This window comes from Monodon monoceros, unplaced genomic scaffold (assembly GCF_005190385.1).
Source record: "Monodon monoceros isolate NGI ecotype Baffin Bay Population unplaced genomic scaffold, NGI_Narwhal_1 Contig3088_ctg1, whole genome shotgun sequence".
NCBI classification, from domain to species: Eukaryota; Metazoa; Chordata; class Mammalia; order Artiodactyla; family Monodontidae; genus Monodon; species Monodon monoceros.
In genome coordinates this window covers 1,609-29,488 of record NW_021699010.1, presented here as the reverse complement: position 1 = coordinate 29,488, position 27,880 = coordinate 1,609, and the positions used below count along the sequence as shown (strand labels likewise).

Below are 27,880 nucleotides of genomic sequence, written 5' to 3'. Positions count from 1 at the left end.
TCGTCCTGTCTCCATTGTCATTTGTTTGTAGGTATTTTTTGATTTCCTCTTTGATTTCTTCAGTGATCACTTCGTTATTAAGTAGTGTATTGTTTAGCCCCCATGTATTTGTATTTTTTACAGATCCTTTCCTGTAATTGATATCTAGTCTCATAGTGTTGTGGTAGGAAAAGATAGTTGATACAATTTCAATTTTCTTAAATTTACCAAGGCTTGATTTGTGACCCAAGATATGATCTATCTTGGAGAATGTTCCATGAGCAGTTAAGAAAAATGTGTATTCTGTTGTTTTGGGATGGAATGTCCTATAAATATCAATTAAGTCCATCTTGTTTAATGTATCATTTAAAGCTTGTGTTTCCTTCTTTATTTTCATTTTGGATGATCTGTCCATTGGTGAAAGTGGGGTGTTAAAGTCCCCTACTATGAATGTGTTACTGTTGATTTCTCCTTTTATGGCTGTTAGTATTTGCCTTATGTATTGAGGTGTTCCTATGTTGGGTGCATAAATATTTACAATTGTTATATCTTCCTCTTGGATCGATCCCTTGATCATTATGCAGTGTCCTTCTTTGTCTCTTGTAATAGTCTTTATTTTAAAGTCTATTTTGTCTGATATGAGAATTGCTACTCCAGCTTTCTTTTGGTTTTCATTTGCATGGAATATCTTTTTCCTCCCCTTACTTTCAGTCTGTATGTGTCTCTAGGTCTGAAGTGGGTCTCTCATAGACAGCATATATATGGGTCTTGTTTTACTATCCATTCAGCCAATCTGTGTCTTTTGGTGGGAGCATTTAGTCCATTTACATTTAAGGTAATTATCGATACGTATGTTCCTATTCCCATTTTCTTAATTGTTTTGGGTTCGTTAGCGTAGGTCTTTTCCTTCTCTTGTTGTTTCTTGCCTAGACAAGTTCCTTTAGCATTTGTTGTAAAGCTGGTTTGGTGATGCTGAACTCGCTCAGCTTTTGCTTGTCTGTAAAGGTTTTAATTTCTCCATCAAATCTGAATGAGATCCTTGCTGGGTAGAGTAATCTTGGTTGCAGGTTTTTCTCCTTCATCACTTTAAATATGTCCTGCCACTACCTTCTGGCTTGCAGAGTTTCTACTGAAAGATCAGCTCTTAACTTTATGGGGATTCCCTGGTGTGTTATTTGTTGTTTTTCCCTTGCTGCTTTTAATATGTTTTCTTTGTATTTAATTTTTGACAGTTTGATTATTATGTGTCTTGGCGTGTTTCTCCTTGGATTTTTCCTGTATGGGACTCTCTGTGCTTCCTGGACTTGATTAACTATTTCCTTTCCCATATTTGGGAAGTTTTCAACTCTAATCTCTTCAAATATTTTCTCTGTCCCTTTCTTTTTCTCTTCTTCTTCTGGAACCCCTATAATTCGAATGTTGGTGCATTTAATGTTGTCCCAGCGGTCTCTGAGACTGTCCTCAGTTCTTTTCATTCCTTTTTCTTTATTCTGCTTTGCAGTAGTTATTTCCACTATTTTATCTTCCAGGTCACTTATCCGTTCTTCTGCCTCAGTTATTCTGTTATTGATCCCATATAGAGTATTTTTAATTTCATTTATTGTGTTGTTCATCGTTACTTGTTTCCTCTTTAGTCCTTCCAGGTCCTTGTTAAATGTTTCTTGCATTTTGTCTATTTCCAAGATTTTGGATCATCTTTACTATCATTATTCTGAATTCTTTTTCAGGTAGACTGCCTATTTCCTCTTCATTTGTTAGGTCTGGCAGGTTTTTATCTTGCTCCTTCATCTGCTGTGTGTTCTTCTGTCTTCTCATTTTGCTTATCTTACTGTGTTTGGGGTCTCCGTTTTACAGGCTGCAGGTTTGTAGTTCCCGTTGTTTTTGGTGTCTGTCCCCAGTGGCTAAAGTTGGTTCAGTGGGTTGTGTAGGCTTCCTGGTGGAGGGGACTAGTGCCTGTGTTCTGGTGGATGAGGCTGGATCTTGTCTTTCTGGTGGGTAGGTCCACGTCTGGCGGTGTGTTTTGGGGTGTCTGTGGACTTATCATGATTTTAGGCAGCCTCTCTACTAATGGGTGGGGTTGTGTTCCTGTCTTGCTAGTTGTTTGGCATAGGTGTCCAGCACTGTAGCTTGCTGGTCGTTTAGTGAAGTTGGGTGCTGGTGTTGAGATGGAGATCTCTGGGAGATTTTCTCTGTTTGATATTATGTGGAGCTGGGAGGTCTCTTGTGGACCAGTGTCCTGAAGTTGCCTCTCCCACCTCAGAGGCACAGCACTGACTCCTGGTTGCAGCACCAAGAGCCTTTCATCCACACAGCTGACCAGTCCTCCTCCAAAGTGTCAAAGTCTTGAAAAACAAGGAAAGCCTGAGAAACTGTCACAGGCAAGAGAAACCCAAGGAGACAGGATGATCTGCTGTACTGTGGTCTCCTGGAAGGAATCAGTTGTGGAAGCTGCAAGTCCCAAACCAACGGGCATCGGGGTTGGTTTCTGATAAAAGCTCTCTTGTTGGCGTGCAGATGACTGCCTTGCTGTGTTCTCACATGGTGGAGATGGCTGTTATTTGTAGTTTAAAATTTCTAGTTCTGTTTTTGGTGTCTGTTATCTTCTCTTACATCCTTTTCAACTTTTAGCTTGCTGTGTGTCATGCCTTATAATGGAGTGCACCTAGTTCTCCCAGATGCTTAGCAGAAAAAGGCGGAGAAGACAGTGCTCAAAGATTTTTGAGAAATGTTACAAGGTGGAGTCACTTCATGTGTACATTTAACTTAGTTTACACAAGTCACCAAAAGGAAGAAAAGATAGCTTTTGAAACAGTGGAGATGACTCTTCCTGGTTTTGTCAGCGATAATATGCCCTGGAGTTAGCATGAAATGGGAGTCGTGACTCTGCCAGCCCCTTAGTTAACTCTGGGTTCTGTGTGCCTCTCATAGTGTAATTATCTCAACTGGGCTGAGAATGAGTCTCGGATCTGAAGATACTGCAAGACCCCTGACATAAGCCAACTACCCCCATCTAGTGCTCAACCAAAGAAACAGCAGCCTCTTCCTATTAGAGGAAAAAATGGATTAGTGCGAGATGCTAGGTCAGTTTCCCATATGTGTGCCTTTGTAAGCATTTTTCATGACTGATTTTGACTGTATGTGATTTTCACATCCCATGCTAAATTTTGATTGTAACTGCCATTTAAGATAGGACCCCATGGTATTCCTGCCTCTCTCATAGAAATTCACAAATTATATAGTTTGATACACAATAAAGACATATTAATGAAGCATTTCAGCAAAAGAATGCTTAACTCTATCTTACCCAGTGCTTCACAAACGTACTTGACCTGAGAATGGTTTCTTGGTCCTGCCTTTTATGATTCTTCGAGCAGTCTTGGGGAACACTTGAAAATGCTATTTTAAAGCAGTTCACTTTGAATGTATACTCTGTAGAGCTCAATCTCCAGTTTGTAGGAGACCATTTTGATTTAAATAGTACCACCTAAAACCGTTTCAACTTGAGTTTTGGGAATACCGTTCTTAGTAAGCCGACTGTGCTCAGATGCTTATTGTCTTTGCAGGAAAGCTAGCTGAGCAGAGGAAGCACGGTGACGCAGCCACAGTTTTGGAACAGTACACCCAGGTAAACTCAGTGACTCCCATCCACACCCCCACCCCCAATCAACAAGCAAGGGCTTCCCAGTTGTACCTTAGTGATCATGAAAATTAAAGGAACTGTGGGTATTTAGGAAATGCAGAGATAGTATTTCCCCTGAGGGTCTCCCATCTTGCTGGCTTGACTTGGTAATCTAAATTCAGTATATCTCTAAGTAATTACACTTGCTGTGACAAAGAACTCTATTATAATATGCACTAGTGGCTTGACCTTGGTAGAAAGTATAAATTAAATCTGAAGGGAGTTACACCTTTTGTATTAACTTGCCAAAGTAGAAACAATGAGAAAAGACGGTTCTCAACCAAAGGGATGGAGCGTTACACCCTTTTTTGGCTTTCACTCCCGTTCTTTCTGTTGGAAATGTCTCTTCTACCTTGGGCAGCTTGATGGGTTCCAATTTCCCACCAGATTATAAAGATAAGTACCTACACCAGCTTTTGATAGAATTCTAGGATTTATTATGAAAATAATAAAGCCTATGCACTGTCACAGACTTAACAGGACACAGGTACACGATTAATACCAGGGATTCCTGCCTCTAGGGTTTTGGCCTTTGATGAGAAAGTGTTACAGTTGTCACTAGTGGGCACATCTGCATAACAAAATTGTGCTTTTAAAATACTTCATTGTCTTTCATGCAATAAGAGTGAGTGAAACAAGGTAACTGTGATATCATTAGATCCTGGAAAGAAAATATGTTGGGTGATTGGGCTGAAAACATGAAGATATATCCCACCTAAGATGGTTAATTAAATGGATAAGATGCCTGCTTTTGATTTCTAACATTTCTTTTTGACTTTCTTAGAATTTCCAACTCTCTGCTTACATGACCCATCTGTTCTTGCACGTTGTTTTTTCCATGAGAGGTGTTATCATATTTATTGCACTGATCTTAAGTTCCCAGCCTCACAATCTCAACATCCCTGCCGTATCAGAGTCGTGTTCTGATGCTTGCTTTGACTCTTCAGACTGTGTTTTAATCCCTTTTGTATGCCTTGTAATTTTCTGTCAAAAGCCTAATGTGTGTGATATACTGGGTTAAAGGAAATCTGATAAATAGGTCTTTAATGATATGGTGATGAGGCTGGGGGTTGGGTAGGAGAAGTGTTCTGTAGTCCTTTGATTAGCTGGCAGTCTTTAAGTGAGCATGTACCTCATCTGTGAACTTCACCAGTGCTTCTCAGTTTTTTTTCACTCCTTAGGTAGGACAGGAAGGTTAGAGGGGGCTGGAGTTGGGTATTTCCCTGCCTCCACATCGGTTAGGCCCTGGTAAAACCCACTTCGATTAGGCTCTGCCAAAATCACTTGAGTGCAGGTCTTGTTAAGATCAGTATTTTCAAATGTCTGCTTTTCCCTTCCCCCTGCTAGAAGTACGTAGACACCGTGAGAAGTTCTGGTAGGGCTCCTGGAGGTAAAAACTCACAAAAGTGTAGGAATTTCCGTAAGTATGGACCCCTGTAGAGTTTTTAACTCTTGGCCTTGTCTACAGTGAGTGATATTAGCTGGAGAAATTCAGTCTTTCACCCTAAGTGTGATGTTTGCTAGCTTTTTGGGGAGTTTAATAGGTGTGAGAAACTGGGAGGGCCAAATCTCGTTGGCCACCTGTTTTGTAAATAAAGTTTTATTGGAACATAGCCCCACCATTTGTTTACCCATTGTCTGTGGCTTCTTTTGCACTTAAAACCACAGAGTTGAAGAGTTGTGACAGAGACAGTCTGGATGAAAGTCCCAGAAAGCCTAAAATATTAACTCTCTAGCCTTTTACAGAAAAAATTTGCCAATCCTAGCCCACTTGTGTTGAGGAAATTCCCTTTTATTCCTGGTTCTGAGAGTTTTTATCATGAACGGGTATTGAAGTTTGCTGATTGCCTCTTAAGCTGTTTTCTGTTTTGTTTTTAGACCAGTGATAGGGTGAATTGTATTTATGTTTTTTCTTTTTTTTAATTGAAGGATAATAGTTTATTTACAATGTTGTGTTAATTTCTGCTATACAGCAAAGTGATTTGGCTGTACATATATATATATACATTCGTTTTTATATATTATTTTCCATTATGGTTTATCATAGGATACTGACTATATACTTCTCTGTGCTATACAGTAGGACCTTGTTGTTTATCCATTCTATATATAATAGCTTACATCCGCTCACCCCAACCTCCCACTCCATCCCTCCCCCACCCTCTTCCCCCTTGGAAACAAGTCTGTTCTCTATGAGCGTGAGTCTGTTTCTGTCTCGTACATAGGTTCATTTGTGTCATATTTTAGACTCCACATATAAGTGACATCATGTGGTATTTGTCTTTCTGACTTTCTTCACTTAGTATGATAATCTCTTGTTGCTGCAAATACCATTGTTCTTTTATATGGCTGAGTAGCATTCCATTGTATATATGTACCACATCTTCTTTATCCATTCATCAGTTGATGGACATTAAGACTGTTTCCATGTCCTGGCTATTGTGAATAGTGCTGCTATGAACATAGGGGTACATGTATCTTTTTGGATTACAGTTTTGTCTGGATATATGCCCAGGAGTGGGATTGCTGGCTCATATAGTAATTCTATTTTTAGTTTTCTGAGGAACCTCCATACTGTTTTCCATAGCAGCCACACCAACTTACATTCCCACTAGTGGTGTAGGAGGGTTCCCTTTCCTCCACATCCTCTCCAACATTTGTTATTTTACAGAGTTTTCATGATGGCCATTCTGACCTGTGTGAGGTGGTACCTCATTGTAGTTTTGATTTGCGTTTCTCTAATAATGATGTTGAGCATCTTTCTATGTGCCTTTTGGCCATCCTTATGTATTCTTTAGAGAAATGTCTATTTATGTTTTCTGCCCATCTTTTGATTGGGTTGTTTGTTTTTTTGTTGTTGAGTTAGTATGCGCTGTTTGTATATTTTGGAAATTAAGCCCTTGTCCGTCACATCATTTGCAAATATTTTCTGCCATTCCATAGGTTGTTTTTTTGTTTTGTTTATGGTTTCCTTTGCTGTGCAAAAGCTTGTAAGTTTGACAAGGTCCCATTTGTTTATTTTTGTTTTTATTTCCATTGCCTTGAAAGACTGACCTAAGAAAACATTGGTACGATTTATGTCAGAGAATGTTTTGCCTGTGATCTCTTCTAGGAGTTTTATTATGTCATGTCTTATGTTTAAGTCTTTAAACAATTTTGAGGTTATTTTGTGTAGGGTGTGCTTCAACTTCATCAGTTTACATGTGGCTGTCCAACTTTTCCAACAGCACTTGCTAAAGAGACTGTCTTTTTCACATTATATATTTTTGACTTTTTTATCCAAGATTTAATTGACAGTAGTTGCGTGTATTTATTTCTGGGCTGTCTATTCTGTTCCATTGATCCATTTGTCTGTTTTTGTGCCAATACCATGCTGGTTTGATTTCTGTAGCTCTGTAGTATGTCTGAAGTCTGGGAAGGTTATGCCTCCTGCTTTGTTCTTTTTCCTCAGGATTGCTTTGGCAATTCTGGGTCTTTTGTGGTTCCATATAAATTTTACAACTATTTGTTCTAGTTCTGTGAAAGATGTCATGGGTCATTTGATAGGGATTGCATTAAATCTGTAGATTGCTTTCAGTAGTATGGCCATTTTAACAATATTAATTCTTTGAATCCAAGAGCATAGGATTTCTTTCCATATCTTTGAGTCATCTTCAGTTATCTTTCTTAATGTTTTATAGTTTTTAGCATATAAGTCTTTCACCTCCTTGGTCAGGTTTATTCCGAAGTATTTTATTTGGAGGGCTGTGATTTTGAAAGGTATTGTTATTTTACATTCCCTTTCTGATATTTTATTGTTAGTATAAAGAAATGTAGCTGATTTCTGTATGTTAATCTTGTATCCTGCTACCTTGCTGAATTTGTTTATCAGTTCTAGTAGTTTTTGTGGGGTGTATTTAGGGTTTTCTATGTATAGGATCATGTTATCTGCATATAATGACAATTTTACCTCTTCCCTTCCAATTTGGATACCTTTTATTTCTTTTTGTCTGATTGCTGTGGTTAGGCCTTTCAATACTATGGTGAATAGAAATGGTGTGAGTGGGCTTCCTTGTCTAGTTCCAGATTTTAGCAGGAAGCCTTTCAGCTTTTCACCATTGAGTATTATATTGCTTGTGGGTTCATTTTTTGTTTTATGTTGGTATTCCCTCTATACCCACTTTGGAAAGGGGTTTTAACATAAATGGATGTTGAATTTTGTCAAATGCTTTTCTGCATCTATTGAGATGGTCATGTGGTTTTTGTCTTGCCTTTTGTTGATGTGGTGTATCACATTGATTGACTTGCGTACATTGAACCATCCATGGGAACTTGGGATGAATCTCACTTGGTCGTGGTGTATGATCTTTTTTATGTGTTGTTGGATTCAGTTTGCTAACACTTTGTTGAGAATTTCTGCCTCTGTATTCATCAAAGATACTGGCCTGAAATTTTCTTTTTTGGTGGTGTCTTTGTCCAGTTTTGGTATCAGGATGATGTCAGCTTCATAGAATGTCTTTGAGAGTGTTCCCCACTCTTCAGTTTTTTGGAGGAGTTTGAGAAGGATCGGTATAAGTTCTTCTTTTTACGTTTGGTAGAATTCACCTGTGAAGCCATCTGGTCCTGGACTTTTGTTTCTAGGGAGTTTTTTAAATTACAGACTGTATTTCACCTCTAGTGATTGGTTTTTCAAATTATCTGTTTCTTCTTGATTCAATTTTGGTGGGTTCTATGTTTCTAGAAACTTGTCCATTTCTTCTAGGTTGTCGATTTGTTGGCATATAGTTGTTCATAGTATTCCCTTATGGTTTTTTGTATTTGTGCAGTATCAGTTGTCATGTCTCCTTTTTCATTTCTTATTTTGTTTATTTGGGTTCTCTCTCTCTTCTTGGTGAGTCTTGCCAGAGGCTTGTCAATCTTGTTTACCCTTTAAAAGAACAAGCTCTTTGTTTTATTGATTTTTTTTCTGTTGTTTTTTAAATCTTTATTTCCTCCCTGATTTTTATTAATTCCTTCCTTCTACTGACTTCATGTAATTCATGAATTACTTCATGAATTACTTTTTATAATTCTTCTATTTGTTCTTCTTTTTGTAATTGTTTTAAGTGGTTGGTTAGGTTGTTTATTTGAGATTTTTCTTGTTTTTTGAATAAGGCCTGTATCACTATGAACTTCCCTCTAAGAAATGGTTTTGCTGCATCCCATAGATTTTGTATGGTTGTGTTTTCATTGTCATTTGTTTCAAGGTATTTTTTAATTTCCTCTTTGATTTCATCATTGACCTGTTGGTTTTTTAGTAGCATGTTGTCTAGTCTTCATGTAGTCATTTTTTTCCTCATTTCTTTTCCTGTGGTTGATTTCTAGTTTCATGGCATTGTGGTCAGAAAAGATCCTTGAGATAACGTCTATACTCTGAAATTTGTTGAGGCTTGTTTTGTGCCCTAGTATGTTGTCAATCCTAGAGAATGTTTAATGTGCACTTGAAAAGAATGTGTAGTATGGGTTTTTTTGGATGTAATGCCCTGAAAATATCAATTAAGTCTAACTGTTCTATTGTATCATTTAGGATCTCTGTTGCCGTATTGATTTTCTGTCTAGAAGATCTGTCCATTGATGTGAGTGGGGTGTTAAAGTCTCCTACTATTATTGTATTCCTGTCAGTTTCTCCCTTTATGTCTGTTAGTATTTGTTTTGTGTATTTGGGTGCTCCTATATTAGGTGAATATATGTTGACAAGTGTAAAATCCTCTTCTTGTGTTGATCCTTGTATTATATAGTGTCCGTCTTTATCCTTCTTTATGGACTTTGTTTTAAAGTCTGTTTTGTCTGATATGAGTGTTGTGACTCCCACTTTTCTTGTCATTTCCGTTTGCATGAAATACCTTTTTCTATCCCCTCACTTTCAATCTCTGTGTGTTCATTGCCCTAAAGTGGGTCTTTTGCAGGCAGGTATTGTAGGCTCATTTTTTTAATTCAGTCTGCCACTCTGTGTCTTTTGATTTGAGCATTTAGTCCATTGACATTTAAGGTAATTATTGATAGATATGTATTAATTGCCTTTTTAACCTTGTTTTCCTGTTGATTTTATATTTTTTCTTTGTCCCTTTTTCTTTTTATCTTTTGTGGTTCAATGATTTTCTTTTGTGTTATACTTACGTTCTTTTTGGTTTTTTGAATCTATTGTATGTCTTTGACTTGCGGTTACCCTGTTTTTCCACTATGTTAACCCCATCCTGTATCTGCTTGCCTTAGACTGCTAGTCATATAGGCTCAAACATATTCTAGGAAATGAAAAAAAAAAATCTACATTTTCTTACTCTCCTCCCCCACACTTTATGATTTTGATGTCCTCTTTTACATCTTCATGTTCATCCTTTTGCTGTTTATTGTGGTTATCACTTTCACAGAAATTTTTTAATTTTTTTTTTTAATCTCTGTACTGGCTTATTTAGGTGATTTGCTTTCCAATTGTGATTTTCTCTTTCTTATATATTAGTCTTTTCTATTTAGAGAAGACCTCTCAATATTTCCTTTAGGATAGGTTTAGTATTGCTGTATTCTTTTAGTTTCTGCTTGTCTGAGAAATTCTTTATCTTTCCTTCTATTCTAAATGATCTTGCTGGGTAGAGTATCATAGGTTGCAGACTTTTCCCTTTCAGGACTTTGAATATATCTTGCCCCTCCCTTCTGGCCTTGCAACGTTTCTGTAGAGAAATCAGCTGATAGCCTTATGGGGGTCCCCTTGTAATTAACTCTTTGTCTTTCTCTTGCTGCTTTTAGAATCCTCTCTTTAACTTTTGCTGTTTGTATTATAATATGTCCTGGTGTAGGTCTATTTGGGCTTACCTTGTTTGGGACCCTCTGTGTTTCCTATACCTGGATATGTTTCCTTCTTTATGCAGCCATAATTTCTTCAAATACATTTTCAATCCCCATTGGCATGCTTTATATTATCCCATAGGTCTCTTATATTGCTTTCATTTTCTTTTTAATTTGCCTTTCTGTCTGCTGTCCTGATTGGGTGATTTCCATTATTCTATTGATATCTTCCAGGTCACTTATTTGTTCTTGTGCATTATTTATTCTGCTGTTCATTGCTTTTAGTTCAGTTGTCATCTCAGCAAATGAGTTCTCTAATTTTTCTTGGTTATACTTTATAGTTTCTAGTTCCTTTTTTTTTTTTTTAACAGTACTCTGCATCTCTGTCAATAGCCTTCCTTAATTCTTTCAGTATTTCCATTATCTCCTTTTTGAAATTGGTGTCTATTTGACTGAAGAGGTCTGTTTATTTGTTCTTTCAGGGGAATTCTCTTGGTCTTTTAACTGTGAGTGGTTCCTCTGCTTCTTCATTTTACTTATATTTCTCTTATTCTGTGAGTTTAGGAGAAACAGTTAGCTACTCGTCTTGGAGGGCTATTTATATGTGGGTCCGTCCCTGTGTATCTTGTGTGGGTTTAATATTTTTGGTGCGAGGGCTGTTTTTATTATTTATTTATTTGTTTATTTGGCTGCATCAGGTCTTAGTTGTGGCACGTGGGATCTTTGTTGCGGCATGTGGGATCTTTCATTGTTGCGGTGCATGGGCTCCTCTCTAGTTGCGCATGGGCTCCTCTCTAGTTGTGGCATGTGGGCTACAGAGCATGCAGGCTTAGTTGTCCCGTGGCATGTGGGATCTTAGTTCCCCAACCAGGGATCGAACCTACATCCCCTGCATTGGAAGCAGATTCTTAACCACTGGACCACCAGTAAAGTCCCGCGAGGGCTGTTTTTTTTTTTTTTTACCTGTAGCCTCTTTCCTCAGCATGTGCTGGCCATCATCCCCTTGATAGGGGGTGTGCAGATATGGGAGCTAGTGCCTGGTCTTGGGGTTCTCGGTGGCACTGGCAGATCACGTGCACCCCTAGAGCATGCAAAGGGAGTAGAGGCAGCTCACGACCAATCCTGGAGTCCAGAAGGGTGGTGGTGGCAGCTGGTGATTACTCCTAAAGCCCAGAGGGCAGCTGCTGCTCGTGACCGCTCCTGGAGCTCGTGTAGGCGGTGTTCTGCTGCCTGAGAGCTCCTGCAGGGAAAAAGGCTGTAGTAGCAGGTCCTGCCCCTCCCCTCACGCACCGCCCACACAATGGCACCTGGCCTCTAAAGCAGGCTAGGTTTCCTCCGCGTACACTCTCAGGTGTGGTTGCACCAGACTCTAGCCCCTTCAGGCTGTTTGCGTGCAGCCCACTCCAGTTGTCTACCTGGGTCTGATCTCCGAAGCACAAGTTTACACACCCAGCCCCTGCCCATACCAGAGGACATGTGTCTTAGGCTGGGGAGTGCAGGGTGGTGGCACTGTCTGTCTCTCCATTCTAGCTGCTGCAAACCAGTTGCTGCATTCTCCTCCCAGGCTCCAAAGCTCCCCCTCTGTCCCAGCTAATCTCCCCACTAGTGAGGGGACTTCCCAGGGTACAGGAACCTTTCCTCTTTCACAGATCCCTCCCAAGGGCCCAGGTCCTGTCCCGATTCCTTTCTCTCTTTTTTTTTTCTTCTGTCCTACCCAGTTACAGGGAGATTTTCTTGCTCATTCAGAGTTCTGAGGTCCTCTGCCAGCGTTTGGTAGATATTCTGTGAGAATTGTTCCACGTGTATGTGTATTTCTGATACATTTGTGGGAGGGGGTGAGCTTCATGTCCTACTACTCCACCATCTTGATCACTCCTCTGCACTGACTTTTGAATGTTAAACCAATCTTGCATCCCTGAGTTAAACCCGACTTGGTCATAATGTATGACCTATATTGGTGGATTCGAAAGTTTACTTGAGGCTTTTGTGCTTGTTCACAAGGAATATTGGTTTATAGTTTCCTTGTTATGTCCAGAATATGTAAAGAACTCTTACAACTCAAGAACAAAAGGACAAACAACTCATTTTGTTTGAAATGGCCCAAAGACTTGAATAGATATTTCTCCAAAGAAGATATACAGATGGCCATTAACCACATGAAGAGATGTTCAACATCGTTGTTCATTAAGGAAATGTAAATCAAAACCACAGTGGGCTATCACTTCATACCCACTAGAATTGTTTTAATCAAAAGAATGAAAAATAAGTGTTGTCAAAGATGTGGAGAAATAGGAACCCTTGTATATTGCTAGTGGGAAGGTAAAATGGTGCAGCTGCTATGGAAAAGAGTTTGGTGGTTCCTCAAAAAGTTAAGCATAGCATTACCATATGATTCAGCAGTTCCACCCCTAAATATATACTCAAGAGAAATGGAAACATATGTCCACAAAGAAACTTGTATACAAATGTTTATATTTTTAGAGCATTATAATAGCCAAAAGGTGGAAACAACCCAAATGTCCATCAATGACAGATGAACAGATGAATAAATTGTGATATGTGCATACATGCACAGATACACACACATACACACACACACACACAGGAATATTATTCAGTCATAAAAAAGAATGAAAAGTTGATGCATGCTACAACTTAGATGAAACTTGAAAACATTATGCTGAGTGAAATAACTCACATAAAAAGACAAATATTGTATAATCCTACTTACATGAAGTAACTAGAGTAGTCAAATTCATCTGGACAGAGAGTATAATGATGGTTGCTAGAGTCTGGGGGTAGGGGAACATGGGGATTTACTGTTTAATGGATATAGAATTTCAGATTTGCAAGATAAAAAAAAGTTTTGGAGACTGATGGTGGTGATGGTTTCACAACCGTGTGAATTTGCTTAATGCCACCGAACTGTACAGTAAATGGTTAAAAGGGTAAATTTTATATTAAATTTTACTACAATCAAAAAATAATAAATTAAGGGGAAAGAAAGGAACAAAGAACCAGTAGATGGTACAACTTGGATGAATCTTAAAAACATATGCTAAGTGAAATAAATCAGACACAAAAAGTCACCTATTGCGTCGTTCCTTTTTTACAATATATCCAGATTAGGCAAATCCAGAGAGACAGAAAGCAGGTTAGAAGTTACCAGGGGGTGAGAGGAGTGGGAAATAAGGAGGGATTGGTTAATGGATATGGAGTGTTTTTATGTGATGATAAAAGTTTGAAAGTAGGGAGAGCTTGTGGTTACCAACATTGTGATACAGTAAACACCATCGAAGTACACACTTTAAAATCATTCAATGTATGTTATGCGAATTTGATCTCAGTAAAACACACACACTCACACATTGCCAGTCAAGCACAACACATCCTACCACGTTCCTCTGGGACACGTGGTACAGGCCTGCAAGGACCTATTTAAAGTAGTATATATGTATTATAGATTGTTTAAAGTGCTGAAAGCACATACAAGAAAATAAAAACATCTCATTCCTACCACTCAGAGATTGCTATTATTAGCACCTCTTTTTTTCTTTCTAGAGTTTTCTCTCTCCTTTCTATCTCTTCCCCACCCCCTCTCTCTCCACACACACACACACACACACACACACACACACACACACACACACACGTATTTTTAACCAAGATGAAATTATGCTGTTTGTTCTGTTTGTAAATTTGGTGTGTTTGGTTGTGATCTTCATCTCTCCATGTTGACACATTTTAATTCATCTAATAATTACAATTTAAGTTCCCTCAATATTCCAAAATTGTTTACAGTAGATCAATCCAAATTAGATTCCAGTCTAGGGACATGTATTGCATTTTGTTATGTCCTTTAAGTCCCTTTTATCTAATGTATACACCCCCCCTTTTTATGACAGAGATTACTTGAAGAAACCCAGCCAGTTGTCTCATATATTTCATCTTTTAAAAACGTGTTTTGTTTTATATGCTTTTTAAGTACATTAAGTAATTATATATTGGGGTACATGATCAAAAGTTTTTAGTGGTAAGGGTACAAGCATCATAAATGGTTAAAGACTGTAGGGTGTGCAGGTGTTTATTACACTCATCAGTTTTTGTAGGTTTGAAGTTCAAAATAAACATTTAAAAAGAAAAAATGGTTTAGAAGATTACTATTCTAGTCTGCCATTTTTCCAGAGTGTGCACTTGTCAATTCAGGAGTCCACCTAAACCTCTGGAATCAGATTTGGAGGCGCAGCTGGGGAAATGGGCATTTCTAAGTCTTTCTCGTGGTTTTGATGCTCAGGGATGTAGAGAGGTGATGCTTACCTTGTGCTTTGTGATCATTTCCAGAATTGACACCCCTCCTTTGTCTCTTGCATCAATATTTATCGAGCATGTACTCTAGGCCAGTCCCACCAACTGGGACTGTGAGTGATAGGCTGGAAAGGCAGAGGGAGGCAGCTCTGTGGGCAGTTTTGCAGTTTATTATGGTGGCATCTAACACACTTGCTCCATTAGCCTGTTACCTTCCTTGATGTTCCCCTGTCAGGATTATGAAGAAGCTGTGCTCTTGCTGTTAGAAGGAGCTGCCTGGGAAGAAGCTCTGAGACTGGTAAGAGGACTTCAAAACTCCTCCCTGCATGAAGTGCTAAGCGGAGCAAGAGCCTGCACAGGGGAGACAGTGTCAGCCGCAGTCCCTTGTCTTCTGAGCTACTGAAATTTGTCAGAAATGGTTCAGGTTCCTGGTCTAAGGATAAGCAATGCTTTTTAAACCATTTAAAAAGTTTATTCTTGATGTTTGGAATTAGTCCTCTAAATATGAAATATTACTAATTTTTACTGAAATGAATTGAGTTTTCATTGGCTACCTTATAGGAGGCCTACTCCTCTGGAAAATATCCTGTCACCTCTGAAAGTGATCCATTTCCAAGTATCTTAACTTCCCAGTGATTTGAAGTTTTCCTGCCTAAAATTTTTGTATTTTTTTTTTTAGGTACACAAATATAACAGACCAGATATTATAGAAACCAACGTAAAGCCTTCCATTTTAGAAGGTGAGGGTTACATTTAGATAGAATTCCTGATTTGGAAGTATAGAACTGCTGGGAGAGAGGGAGACGGGAGAGTACTACCTGTGCTATTACATCCTTTAATCATGTCAGTGATGAAAGGACTCATTATATCGAGTCAATCAGAGTTCTCCACTGGGTGTGAAATTTACTTCTGAACATGGTTTTTAAATATGCTAAGTTGCTAAATAGTAGCACATAACTTATTTGAATGTTAAAAACCTGTGATAAGATACAATTAAGAATCTTTGGGAATAGTTGGTAAACTCAAATATGAACTGTATATTAGATAATATTGTATCAAATGGTTAATTTCCTGCATTTAATAATTGTATTGTGGTTATATAGATGATATCCTGATTCTTAAGAGAGAGATGCTGAAGTATTTAAGAGGGAAGAATCATATCTGCAACTTCCTCTCAGAGGGTTCCATAAAAATGTGTGTGTGTGTGTGTGTGTAGAAACAGAGGAAGCCAAAAATATGGCAAAATGTTAATAATTGATAAATCTAAGTGAAGGGTATATGTATGTACATTGAATTACTGCAACCTTTAAGTAGGTTTGAAACTTTTTCAAAATAAAAATTTTTAAAAAATAAGAAGGGACTTCCCTGGTGGTCCAGTGGTTTAGACTCTGCACTTCCACTGCAGGGGCCTCGGGTTTGACCCCTGGTCGGGGAACTAAGATCCTGCATGCTGTGTGGCACAGCCCAAAAAATAATAATAAAAAGAAGAACCTTTGCAGATGGTTCCTCGATAACAGATGAGTGTTATCAGTTCTAGAATACTCTGGTGTTCGCTGTATCCCTTAAAAGCAAAGTGTAAAAGAAGGACATCAGTTTGACTTATAAAAGTCTTTGGGAGTAGAGGTTGATTTTAAGCTCTGCACAGTCTACCCTGTAAGTGATGTCTGGCCTTTCTGACATTAACATGTATTTATATTCTTACCCTGCCTGCTCTTTACTACCCTGTCCTACTCAAAACTGGGAGGGTTCTTTGTGTATCATTCACTTTAGGTACTCTTAACTGGATACTGGAAGCATCCTTCCTGGCCCTATAACAATCCATCTAGCCCACTCTTACTTGGATTTTTCTCCACTAATTAGAACCTAGAAAAAGTGCTCCTTAAACATATAAGTATTGGGTATTTGTAGATGAAAAACTACAAAGATGTAATACTTATATGTTTAAGAAGCATTTCAGAGACTTTCCTCCTATTTTTGTTAACAGCTTCCTGTGCACTCCTTTTATTTACTAGTCTTCTTTGGGTTAGATACCAAGTCTTTTGTTCAGGTGATTTTGTAAGTTTAGTGGTAGAGAGTATTCTAGGATGATGTTGATGAACTTTAAGATCTGGAATCTCAATCTCTAGTTCTTTCTCCTATAGCAATGTTGGTTACTTCTCATTAAAGAAAAAATTCTTGCTTGAAAAACCTGGTAACTTCTTTTCTTTGTTAAGCTCCAACTCCCTCACTAACCACCCCCACTCTAGTTTTATCTCTTTGTTTAAACGTGCTCAAATTATTTTCCATCTGCACCCTTAGCCCAGAAAAATTATATGGCGTTTCTGGACTCTCAGACAGCCACATTCAGTCGCCATAAAGCACGTCTATTGGTGGTGCGAGAGCTCAAGGAGCAAGCACAGCAGGTGCATCTGGGTGAGTGCCCACCTGAAGACACCGATGCTTGGGGGGTGGTGAGGGGCAGCATCACGCTTTGTCTCAGCTGCTAACTGTCCCTCCCGCAGTGTGATACTGTGCCAAGTGGAAGTCCGAGGCCTCTGTGAGGGTCTTTGTTGTGGGTACTGGTGAGCGCTTGGGGGCAGGACCAGGCACCAATGGGCAGAGCTCTGCCAAACATTCTCTCCACACCCCGACCAGAGCAGCGGACTACTGTATTTACACAGTGATCTCCTCATTTCCAGAAGGTCCTTTGCTTTAAAAAAAAAAAAAAGACTTGCCTGGTGGTCCAGTGGTTAAGACTCTGCACTCCCAATGCAGGTTGCCCAGGTTCGATCCCTGGTCAGGGAACTAGATGCCACAACGAAGATCCCACATGCCACAACTAAGACCCAGCGCAGCTAGCTAGCTAGCTAGATAAATAAATAAGTAAAAATTTTTTATGTTAAAGGAATAAAGATGTTTGGTAAAGTACTAGTTTACAGTAATAAAACTGTATATATTATCTATTTCATTTTGCGATGGACTTTGTACTAGTTTTCATGTCCTTAGATATGACCTGGTTAACTGTAGTTCCCTTACCCCACTGAAGGTAAACCCTCATTTGCAGGTAGTTTTCATGCTGTCTGGTTCTTCTCCTCTAGATGATGAGGCACCCCACGGTCAAGAGTCAGACCTCTTCTCTGAAACTAGCAGTGTCATGAGTGGCAGTGGCATGAGTGGCAAATATTCCCACAGTAACTCCAGAATATCAGCGTATGTATCATGTTTATTCAGCACGTTGACCATGCCCTGGGTATATGGAGAAAGTACAAGTAAATAGGTCAGTTTTCCAACAGGACAGTGCAGCAGGAGGGGGAGGACATTCTTCAAGGCCCTGTGGAAGCTGTGCAAGGACCTTCGCAGCATATCTAAGAGATTAGACTCAGCTTTGAAATGTTTTCTGCTGCAACTTCGTGGCCTGTGTGTTTGCCCATCAACCACATGGCGCTTACACTGGGTACTCAATTTATATATGACATCTGACTTTATTCATTTAAGAAATATTAAGTGACTATAATGTGTAGGCACTGAGAAAAATATAAAGATTATAAAGAAAAAAGATTTCACACTTCTTCAATTCAAAATTCAACTTGTCAGAAGTATAATCGAGCTAGTTGTAGTGGATGTTACCAAAACCTTTTAAGGAGATGTGAGTTATAAGAGCTTGTACTCTTCCTTGGGAAACAAAAGTGTATAATGCAAGATTATATATTTAAACCAAATTGTGCTTTAGGAATTCAGAATGGAGACCTGTGAGGTTGTGTGGGGCAATCAGAAACTGCAAGAAAGCCACCTAGAACTGGGCTTTGAGAGTTGGGGTGAGAGTCCCAGACAAAACAAATGGCATAATTAAAGATCTCTGAGGCAGGAGAGAATGTGGGATTCATATATGTTTTATGATATTCAAATTCCAATCTGGTATGTCTGTTATCTTACTTCAACTTAATTTTGTTGCCTTTAAACTTATTTGGTTTTTGCTACAAAATTGAAGCTGTTTGTTCTTTTCATTTTTCTGCCTCTTATTATCAGGTGAAATCCGATTTTATTCTGTATTTTAATCAAAACTTCAAGGCCAGGCATCACTTTTTAGGGTTTTCCTTATTATTTCCTGCCTTTTCTCTCCCAATTTAATTTTTATGTATCATCTTAACACCTTCACCATCTTCCCCAAAATACAAATACCATCTGTATATACTCTGGTTTCCCAGAAAGTTGGTGGCCAGTAGTTACATTCATTTTAATCTGTTCAGCACAAGGAGAGCCCCTTTTAAAACATCTCTAATTTCTAACAGGAGATCATCTAAGAATCGGCGCAAAGCGGAACGGAAGAAGCACAGCCTCAAGGAAGGGAGTCCACTGGAGGATCTGGCCCTTTTGGAGGCATTGAGTGATGTGGTGCAGGGCACTGAAAAATTGAAAGGTATATTCTCAATACTGATGATTCTTGCCCACAAAAAACATAGTAAATTTGTCACTTCAGGGTGCATTCCTGAAACAAAACTTCTCAGCCAATAGCCTAGATGTCTTCCTCTTTGGCATCCACCTACCTGAGCTGTGAGAGACTATCACTGAAACCAGGATAAAGACAGAGGAGGCACTGCTTTCCTGCTTGGCTCTAGTGGGTTTGTTTTCTTTTTGTAGTAGATATGTTGAATTATTCCAGCTTTTGGGGAGAAAGAAGAAAATGAGGGAGATATTGTAGTATGCTATTAGATATTTTCACTTGGGAAAGAAACTCCTGTTAGGATTCTAGCAGTGGAGCTGGTGATACAACTTACCACTCTCAAATTTCTTCTCTCTAGATGAAATATACCATATTTTAAAGATACTCTTTCTCTTTGAGTTTGATGAGCAAGGAAGGGAATTACAGAAGGCCTTTGAAGATACTCTGCAGCTAATGGAAAGGTCACTTCCAGAAATTTGGACTCTCACCCCCCAGCAGGGTTCAGCTACACCTGTAAGTTTTCCTCAAAGACAGAATGTGCTTCTTTTTTTTTTTAAATCACTTTGACAGGTTATTACTCTCACACAATCTCTTAATAGTGAGAGCAAAAGATTTTCCTATTCTTAAAACATACTATACAATAGTTAAATTGTCTTAGACTTACGTTTAAGCTGTCAGTAAGAAGATTTTATGTTTGATAGTATAGTTCATAGTGCACCTTGGCCTAGGTTAAGTTTGCTTTTTATTTCTCCTTTCTGCATGAAACTGCTGTCATGGAGAAGATGGGAAAGTCAGATGTCAGATGGTTGCCCTGACCTTCAGTGAGATTGGTCAGGGTAGGGGGCAAGCGAGGACCAGAACTGGCCTCTCACCTCTCTGTTCAGACTTACGGATGGGATCTGAGTTCTTTAAGGGAAGCCCAGACAATTGCTTTTTCTCTTGTTTTATGGTAAATTTGACTTGTCACTTCTGTGTTGTTGTAACAAGCTTGCTAATTATGTTAAAGCTGTTTGTGTCCCATCAAGAATTCTAATATATTGTCATCTATTTATTGTGTATATCTATCTGCTCAGTCTCTTACATCTCAGGTCTGTTGTTCAAAGTTTCAGTTTTGATTCAGAAAGGCTGGTTTATCAGTCAGAGTCCATTAAGGAAAAACAAAAACCACAGCTGTTATTTTATCAGAGAGAGTTTAATATATGGAACTGGTTAACCAAGTACTAGAGGACTGAGAAGGCAGAAAGGGAACACAGAGAAGGAACATTGAGATTGAAACCCGACGGCCACTTGTACCCATAAAGCTGAAGGAACAAAAGGAAGAGCTGGGATTCTTAGAATTTAGACGCTTGGAGGTGAGGCCCCTGCAGAGCTGGTTCTTGAACCTTGGAGAAGGGGGTGGCAGCCAGCTGGTGCTGGTATTGCCGAGGGGGCAGGATGAGGCTGGGTCTAAGCGTATAGAAATAAACAGAAACTGGAACAAACAGCTGCTGCGGGGTACAGAGCTACTGTTGGGGTACAGAGCTACTGTTGAGTGAAAGCAAGCGAACAAGGGAACAAATTCCCTCTCCTTCCTCCGTCCAGCTGGTGTCTGCTATTGTTGGAGCATAACGGCTGTCCAAGGAGAGGTGTTTTCTCAGGCCCCCAGTCCCAGCATCACGAGCAGTGTATAGCAGGGGTGGGTTTGGAGCTGAGAGAGAGGCTGGAAATCGGCTCATAAGCTTACTGGGTCTTGATTTCCTCAGTTATAAATGGGGATAATACTCTCCTGTATACTTCACTGGAATGTTTTGAAGGTTAGATGAGAGGGTAGATATAAAAGCATTTTACAAACCATAAAGATAAAAGCAACCGAGAATTAGCCCCTCATAAATACTTGAATTTACTATAAGTATTTCCTAGAAGAAATGTGATCACCTTCAGAACTAGTGCTTTCGAGGCTAACAATTTATAATGCTTCCCAATGCTCTCCCTTATCCTCATCTATTCAGATCATGTTAACATCTAAGATACCAACTTACGAGTCTTCTAGGGGAAATGACCAGGAAAATTGTGTTTTTGCTTTGGTTGGTAAAGCATGATAATGTCATATATGCAGTATACTACGTGGTATAGTCACATGGCAGTGTTCTGAGCACGTGACATCACTGCTGAGAATGCGCCAGGAGAGAACACGCAGACCTGAGTGAAGGCGAGGCGGAGGGCCTGGAGTGTGCCTGCTGAGGCTCGAGCGGGCGTGGAATTCCTGCAAAGTCTCTTGTTTTACCTTAAACACGTGTGCAAGTTTGCATTCTCCTCCATGATATGCACAGAATTGTTTTAATGTAAAAATTCTCACAAATCTTTGAGTACAGTCTGGTGCTCTGTGTATTCTATAACCTCTTATTATTATATCCCCTCCCCCCAGGGTATGGCTCACTTATTTGGAAAGGACCAGGCATATATCACTGAGATTTTCTTTTTCTGTTTTCCCCCCATCATTACCTTGTTCTTCTGGTGGACAGGAGATGTAGAGGTCTGAATTGAGACTGGAGAAACTGGCAAATTAAAATCACATATGTGTTTGATACCATAATAAAAATGAAAGGCTATTTATTGCTGGTAGAGATTTGGTATTTGCAGTCAGCAGAATTATTAGATAATCTTTGCTGATTCAGTCTACTTTCTACTTAGGTTCTAGGTCCCAATTCTACTGCAAATAGTATCATGGCCTCTTATCAACAAGAAAAGACTTCAGTTCCTGTTCTTGGTTAGTATTTTTTTCTCTCTAAATTATTATAGTACTAAGCAGAAGGAGAATCTTTTTCTAAGTGTTGAGATGGTTAGTAGTATAAGGAGAGATTGGGGAATCACTACTATTTTCCCTCAGTTCTAAGAGTCTGTCTTTAGTAAAATTAGTTTAATGCCTTTAGTGTTGGGATCCTGGGTTGGCGGGTAAGAAATCCAATGTGACATTAAATGTATAATTAAAAAAAAATTGTTCTGACATACACACTTATTAATGCAATGGCATACACTAGTCCATACAGACACATCACAGTTGAAGAAGTGTGACTCCTAAACAGTCTAATTTGCACATACATTTTAAGGATTCATCTGAATCATCCTTTTTGGCTATTGGCAGTTTTGCATTGTCTCTTGGGGACATTTTCATATTCCTGCTTAAGAGCTGGACCATTTTAGTCATCCTTAGGATTAACAGTATAATTTGAAAACAAATCCAAAGAAGATTAGCATTTCATCTGCATTTTCTGTTGAATTCCTAAAATGTTCTGTTTCTTTGTGGTGGGGGGGAGAGGATTCTCATCAGTGAGGTTACATATTCCTCAAACTTAAAAGCCCTAAAGGCTTTCTTTTGAAAGTTGGTTAAAAACCTTTTGACAGATCAATTTGGTGCCACAGTATTTGCCCTTCATGTGGATCAGTCAAGCATAGCAACTTCTTTTTAGCTTTGAAACGGTGGCAGTTTTTACGGCTGCTATTTGCATTTCTGGCATGTGATAGGCAATGTTCTGCGATTTTTTCATTTAAATGCTCTACTGTGGTAGCATTTTGATAACATTTGAAGTAGCGTTTGTGGGAGCCATGTCAAGTTTAACTTTCATGGCTTATATTGCTACCAGGAATAAATTAACTCCCTTCCATTCCAGCTAAGCTCATATATGCAGACAGTTAACTGCTGTATCCCTAGATCCCCTTCTTCCTGGAGGCTGGCAAGCTGCCTTTGGTATCAGTCCCAAAACGTACACTTATTTCTGAGATGCTACAATTCATCTCAGGCCAGAGGCTGTTTGGTAATTGTTTAGTTTGTAATGTGTCTAATCCAGTTGTGATTTCTGTCCCCTCTTTTCCTCACTGCTGGCTTGGTGCTGACCTTCAGGTCAAGTTCAGTCACACCTTTCTCTAGGGTGGTCTAGTTGGCTTTATCAAAGAGCACTTCCATTTCCCAGCTGAGCCTTAAAGACTTTAAAATTTTGAGGCTCCTCATTATCAGAGTATGTATTATCCGTGTCCCTGTGTAGGAACACAAGTATAGATTGTTTAGGAAAGGAGAAGTTCTTATAATCCAAAAAGAGGCAGATGAGCTACTCACAAAATTAGTTCCTCTCAAATATTCCTCACCTGCCCCTTCCCAGCTAACAGTAGTAGTAGGGGATCAGTGACTTGATGGGGCATTTTCTGATTGTTTCATGTTAAGATGCAACGTAGTACCATGCAGGTTGATTTCAAGTCTGCAAAAATGTAACCCATTTCATAAAATGGATTAACGTTTTACCACAGTAGTGCTTAAATCACAGCGAAACTGGACTTGTTACAGTTGATAACAAAATTCTTCAAATGAGTATGATTTGACTATCAAAGGATTAAGAGAAGTCCTTGGAAAAACTGATAAAGCCCTCAAATTATTTTTGTGAAATGACTCTCTCTGTGCTGTGAAATTCAAACATGGAAATGTGAAGATGTCATGTCCTGCTGTCATACAGTTTGTCAGAATAATTTCTTTCCTGCCAATAAGTCAATACTTGGTATTTATATTTAGTTAAGTCTAAGAATCAAATATAATTGTAGTTATGCCTAATTTTTAAAAATAAAATACACTTTTCAGAACTTGTTTCTTTTTTAAAAAATGATGGAGTCTCATTCAAAGTTTACCCACTATTTAACATAAAATTATGGAGCTTGTTGACAATGAATTTAAGTAGGCTTTTCCAATATTATAAATAAGCGAAACTTCTTGTGGTCTTTCTGTCTATATAGATTTTTGTTTGGGGGTGTAGAGAATAGTAATTGTATGTGAAATTATAAAACTGTTATGATTAGTAGAGAAAATCTGGATTGTACAGTGTGGCAAAGAAAATTAAGATTTAATAATTTCTAGTCATACATGTGTACCATGCATGTATATATGTATAATGAAAACCATGTTTTTAAAACATTTTATCTTGAGCATTTTTCACACATTTCAAAATATTCATGTAAATAATTTTTCATGTCTGTATGGGTCATATATACAGATGTACTATGAATAATACTGAGAAAGACCATTTTTTTATATGCATGTTTTCTCATGTCTCTACTTCCTGTATATGATTCCTACTTAGATAAGAGACTCCATAAATCTAACTGAAAGAGGGCCTGCAAGTTTTATCTAACGGTGACAAATTTCCCCCAACCATCACCCACCGCCTCCATTTATTTATTTTTTAAAAATATGGACATTTTTAATCAGTGTGTTTGCAGAAATTTTTATCATAAAGCATTTTCTGTCCATTAACTTTACATACTGAATACACGCCACTACTTTTTTTTACTCTTATAATTGATGTAAATTTTACATACAGTAATATGTACAGATCTTAGGTGTATAGTTTGATGGAACATTAACTCTGGTTCTGATGGTCGTCTTGTAGGTGCAAAGCCCAGTTGCCTAATTTTAGCTTAGAGTTACTTGCCTCAGCTCCCACCAAGAAAAAATAGTGTGTCTATCACAATTTCCCTCTCCTTTCTTTCAGATGCTGAGCTTTTTATACCACCAAAGATCAACAAAAGAACCCAGTGGAAACTGAGCCTTCTAGAGTGACTCTGACCCCAGTTAGGAGGACTCTGGCAGAGAAGGCTGTTTTCCTTCCACTCCTCACTCCTCGAGGCCTGGCTGCTGGGAACTGGGGAGAGTAAGACCATCTACCTTAGCATTGCGGAGAGCTGCTCTGTGCAGCAGACCTCAGCGGACACCAGTTCTGTTTTATTTTGCGTATAATCTTAATCGTTAGCAAGGCTTTAAGCTTTGACCCATATGGCATCACTTTGTAAAAATTACTGTTCTTCTACTTAGCGCTGACTGAGAGCATATTTCTGGTATTTATGGTAATCAGGACATTGGGTTTCATTCCCAGCTACAGGTCGGAATCATATTGGGACCGTAAGTAGACAAATCACAGAATTGATTTGTGCCTCAGTTAATTGGGAATGTTTCGTGGCTGCTACCTCAAAAGTGTGAAGAGAAGTTAAATAATGTTTTCGAATTGTTTTATGTTCCTTGAGGAAAGCCTTATGTATAAACAACTAATGGCTATTAGTGCTCCCAACGATAGGCCTAATTTAATCATTTAAATGACTTCACCTTGAACTAAAGCAGAGTGAAAAGTGAAATCTATCCTTTGATATTCTAAGCTTTCCTAGGCTGACAGCGGTTACTTTGTAATATCTTGCCAGGTCATGTGCTTCCAGTTATAACTGGTTTGAGCCTCCTATCACCACAGTGTCCATATGGACTATTTTTATTGCCTGTGAATGTTCTGCTAGAGTTAGCAGTGTTAGAGCTGGAACAGATTAGAATTTCTGAAACGGTATTGCGTACATTTGGGATGGTGAGCAGTGTGCATCATAGGCATGAACAGTAGTAAGTTACTCCTTTTTCTCCAAATGTTGCTTCTTTTAACATAATGTTTTTGTCAGTATCTAGGTCATTTCATTTATTTTTCTTTATGGTCCTTAACTGACCTCTGTCTTTTAGTTCTTTTCTTTGGAAGAAATGAGAATGTTATCTCTTTTTGGTAAGTCTAGAAAAAAGCTCAGTTCATTTTGACAGTAGTTTGTGGTTGACTCTTGGGTAAGGTTAACAACCTCTTTCATGCTTTTAATACCAGAACCAGACCTTTATTACTCTACGTAAACCAACAGGATGTCAGAGTATAGGTATACTCAGAATTGTGTAACTAAAGAAACCTTTGCCTAGTATAGCAAAATGTAAACTTTAGAATCTAGGTGTGTTCACTGTATAATTCATCTTTTCTGTGTGTCTGAAAATTTTCACAAAATAATAGAAAAAGTAGAAGAAGAATATCTATAATTAAGTGCCCAACGTTGAAAGGCTGCAAGTGCTTTGTGACTACTCTTTGGTGTGGATTAATGAACATGGTAACTTACATGTCATTTTAATATATTATAGTGCTCTTGCTATGGATAATAGTAAAGGGACCCATGCTGATGGGTAGGAAATAGAAGTAAATGTGTCTGTTGATAATGGTGTGACTTTGCATGGATGTTCACTTTCCTTGAAATAATATATTGAAGCAGCAAAAAAGAATTTGTGTGAATACAAATTACTATCAATTACTCTCTCTCTGAGCAAGATGGAATTTTATTCATTTGGAGTAGAAGCAGGTGAGAGCAGACCTTCCAAATTGAAGGCCAAGTCAAGGGTGAATTCGTGGGGAAAAGTGCTGTGTATGGGCAAAGGAGAAACTCCTTGGAGTTGTGAATGCTTAATTTGTGGGAAAGATTTTGTCAAGTTCTAGAGAAGAGTATATAATTCTTCCCCCAAATTTGGCCTCTTCCCAAAGCAAATTCATGCAAGAAGCTAAAAGCCTCAGTTATTTAGTTTGTTCCATGGAATCAGCTTTGTTCAGATGCTCCAGACATCAAGAGGAAACTTGCAGAGGACTTTCTCCAATAAATGCACATTTTAAATTTAGACTTCTTTAAAAAACAGAGGCAGGAGCTAATGTTTTTATTATGTCTTTATGAGTATAGCTTGGTGTAATTTCTTAGCATTGCCACGTATTTTAAAATAAATTTATTTTCCATATGTATCTACATATATACACACATGCACACATCTGAGGGATTTTTCATAGTCATAATTGAAGAGGATTCCTTAAAAATAAACTTTAAGGCATTTTGAGTTTATTTTTGTGCATGGTGTAAAGGTATGTTCTCACTTCATTGATTTACATGCAGCTGTCCAACTTTCCCAGTATCACTTGCTTAAGAGACTGTCTTTTTCCCATTTTATATTCTTGCCTCCTTTAAGGTTTAATTGACCATAGGTGTGTGGGTTTATTTCTGAGTTCTGTTTTGTTCCATTGATCCATGTGTCTGTTTTTGTGCCTATATCACAGTTTTGATTACTGTAGCTTGGTAGTATTGTCTGAAGTCTGGAAGGTTTACGCCTCCTGCTTTGTTCTTTTCCTCAGGATTACTTTGGCAATCCTGGGTCTTCTATGGTTACGTGTAAATTTTAGGATTATTTGTTCTAGTTATGTGAAAAATGTCATAGGTAAGTTGATAGGGATTGCGTTAAATATGTAGATTGCTTTCAGTAGTATGGCCATTTTAATAATAATTTTTCCATTTCAAGAGCATGGGATATCTTTCCATTTCTTTGAATCATCTTTAATTTCCTTTATTAATGTTTTATACTTCTCAGCATATAAGTCTTGTTTACTTCTAAGTATTTTTATTTTGGGGCTGTGATGTTAAAAGGTATTTTTTTTTTTACATTCCCTTTCTGATATTTCATTGTTAGTGTAAAAAAATGCAACCAGTTTCTGTATGTTGTATCCTGGTACTTACTGAATTCATTTATCAGTTCTAGTAGTTTTTGTGTGGAGTGCTTAGGATTTTCTATATACAGGATCATGTCATCTGCAGATAACGAAAACTTTACCTCTTCCCTCCCAATTTGGATACCTTTTATTTCTTTTTCTTATCTGACTGCTGTGGTTAGGACTTACAGTTCTATGTTCAGTAGAAGTGGTGAAAGTGAGCATCCTTGTCTTGTTCCAGATTTTAGCAGGAGGGCTTTCAGCTTTTCACCATTGAGTATTATATTGGCTGTGGGTTTGTCATAAATAGGTTTTATTATGTTGAGATATGTTGCCTCTCTGCCCACTTTGGAAAGAGTTTTTATTATGAATGGA

At 38.4% G+C, this 27,880-nt stretch overlaps 1 protein-coding gene across 1 annotated transcript in view; it reads left to right on the top strand.

Moving 5' to 3' along the window:
- LOC114901461 (elongator complex protein 1-like) overlaps nt 1-26,262 on the top strand; it is a 33,195-nt gene extending 6,933 nt beyond the window's left edge. The window contains exons 3-11 of the mRNA XM_029233231.1: nt 3,543-3,604; nt 14,997-15,059; nt 15,441-15,501; nt 17,060-17,173; nt 17,839-17,950; nt 19,030-19,157; nt 19,540-19,694; nt 21,852-21,927; nt 24,692-26,262. Of these exons, the coding sequence (XP_029089064.1) occupies nt 3,543-3,604; nt 14,997-15,059; nt 15,441-15,501; nt 17,060-17,173; nt 17,839-17,950; nt 19,030-19,157; nt 19,540-19,694; nt 21,852-21,927; nt 24,692-24,759 (839 nt within the window). The 3' untranslated portion in view covers nt 24,760-26,262. The remainder of the gene's footprint in view (nt 1-3,542; nt 3,605-14,996; nt 15,060-15,440; nt 15,502-17,059; nt 17,174-17,838; nt 17,951-19,029; nt 19,158-19,539; nt 19,695-21,851; nt 21,928-24,691) is intronic.
- Nucleotides 26,263-27,880: the final 1,618 nt, after the last annotated feature.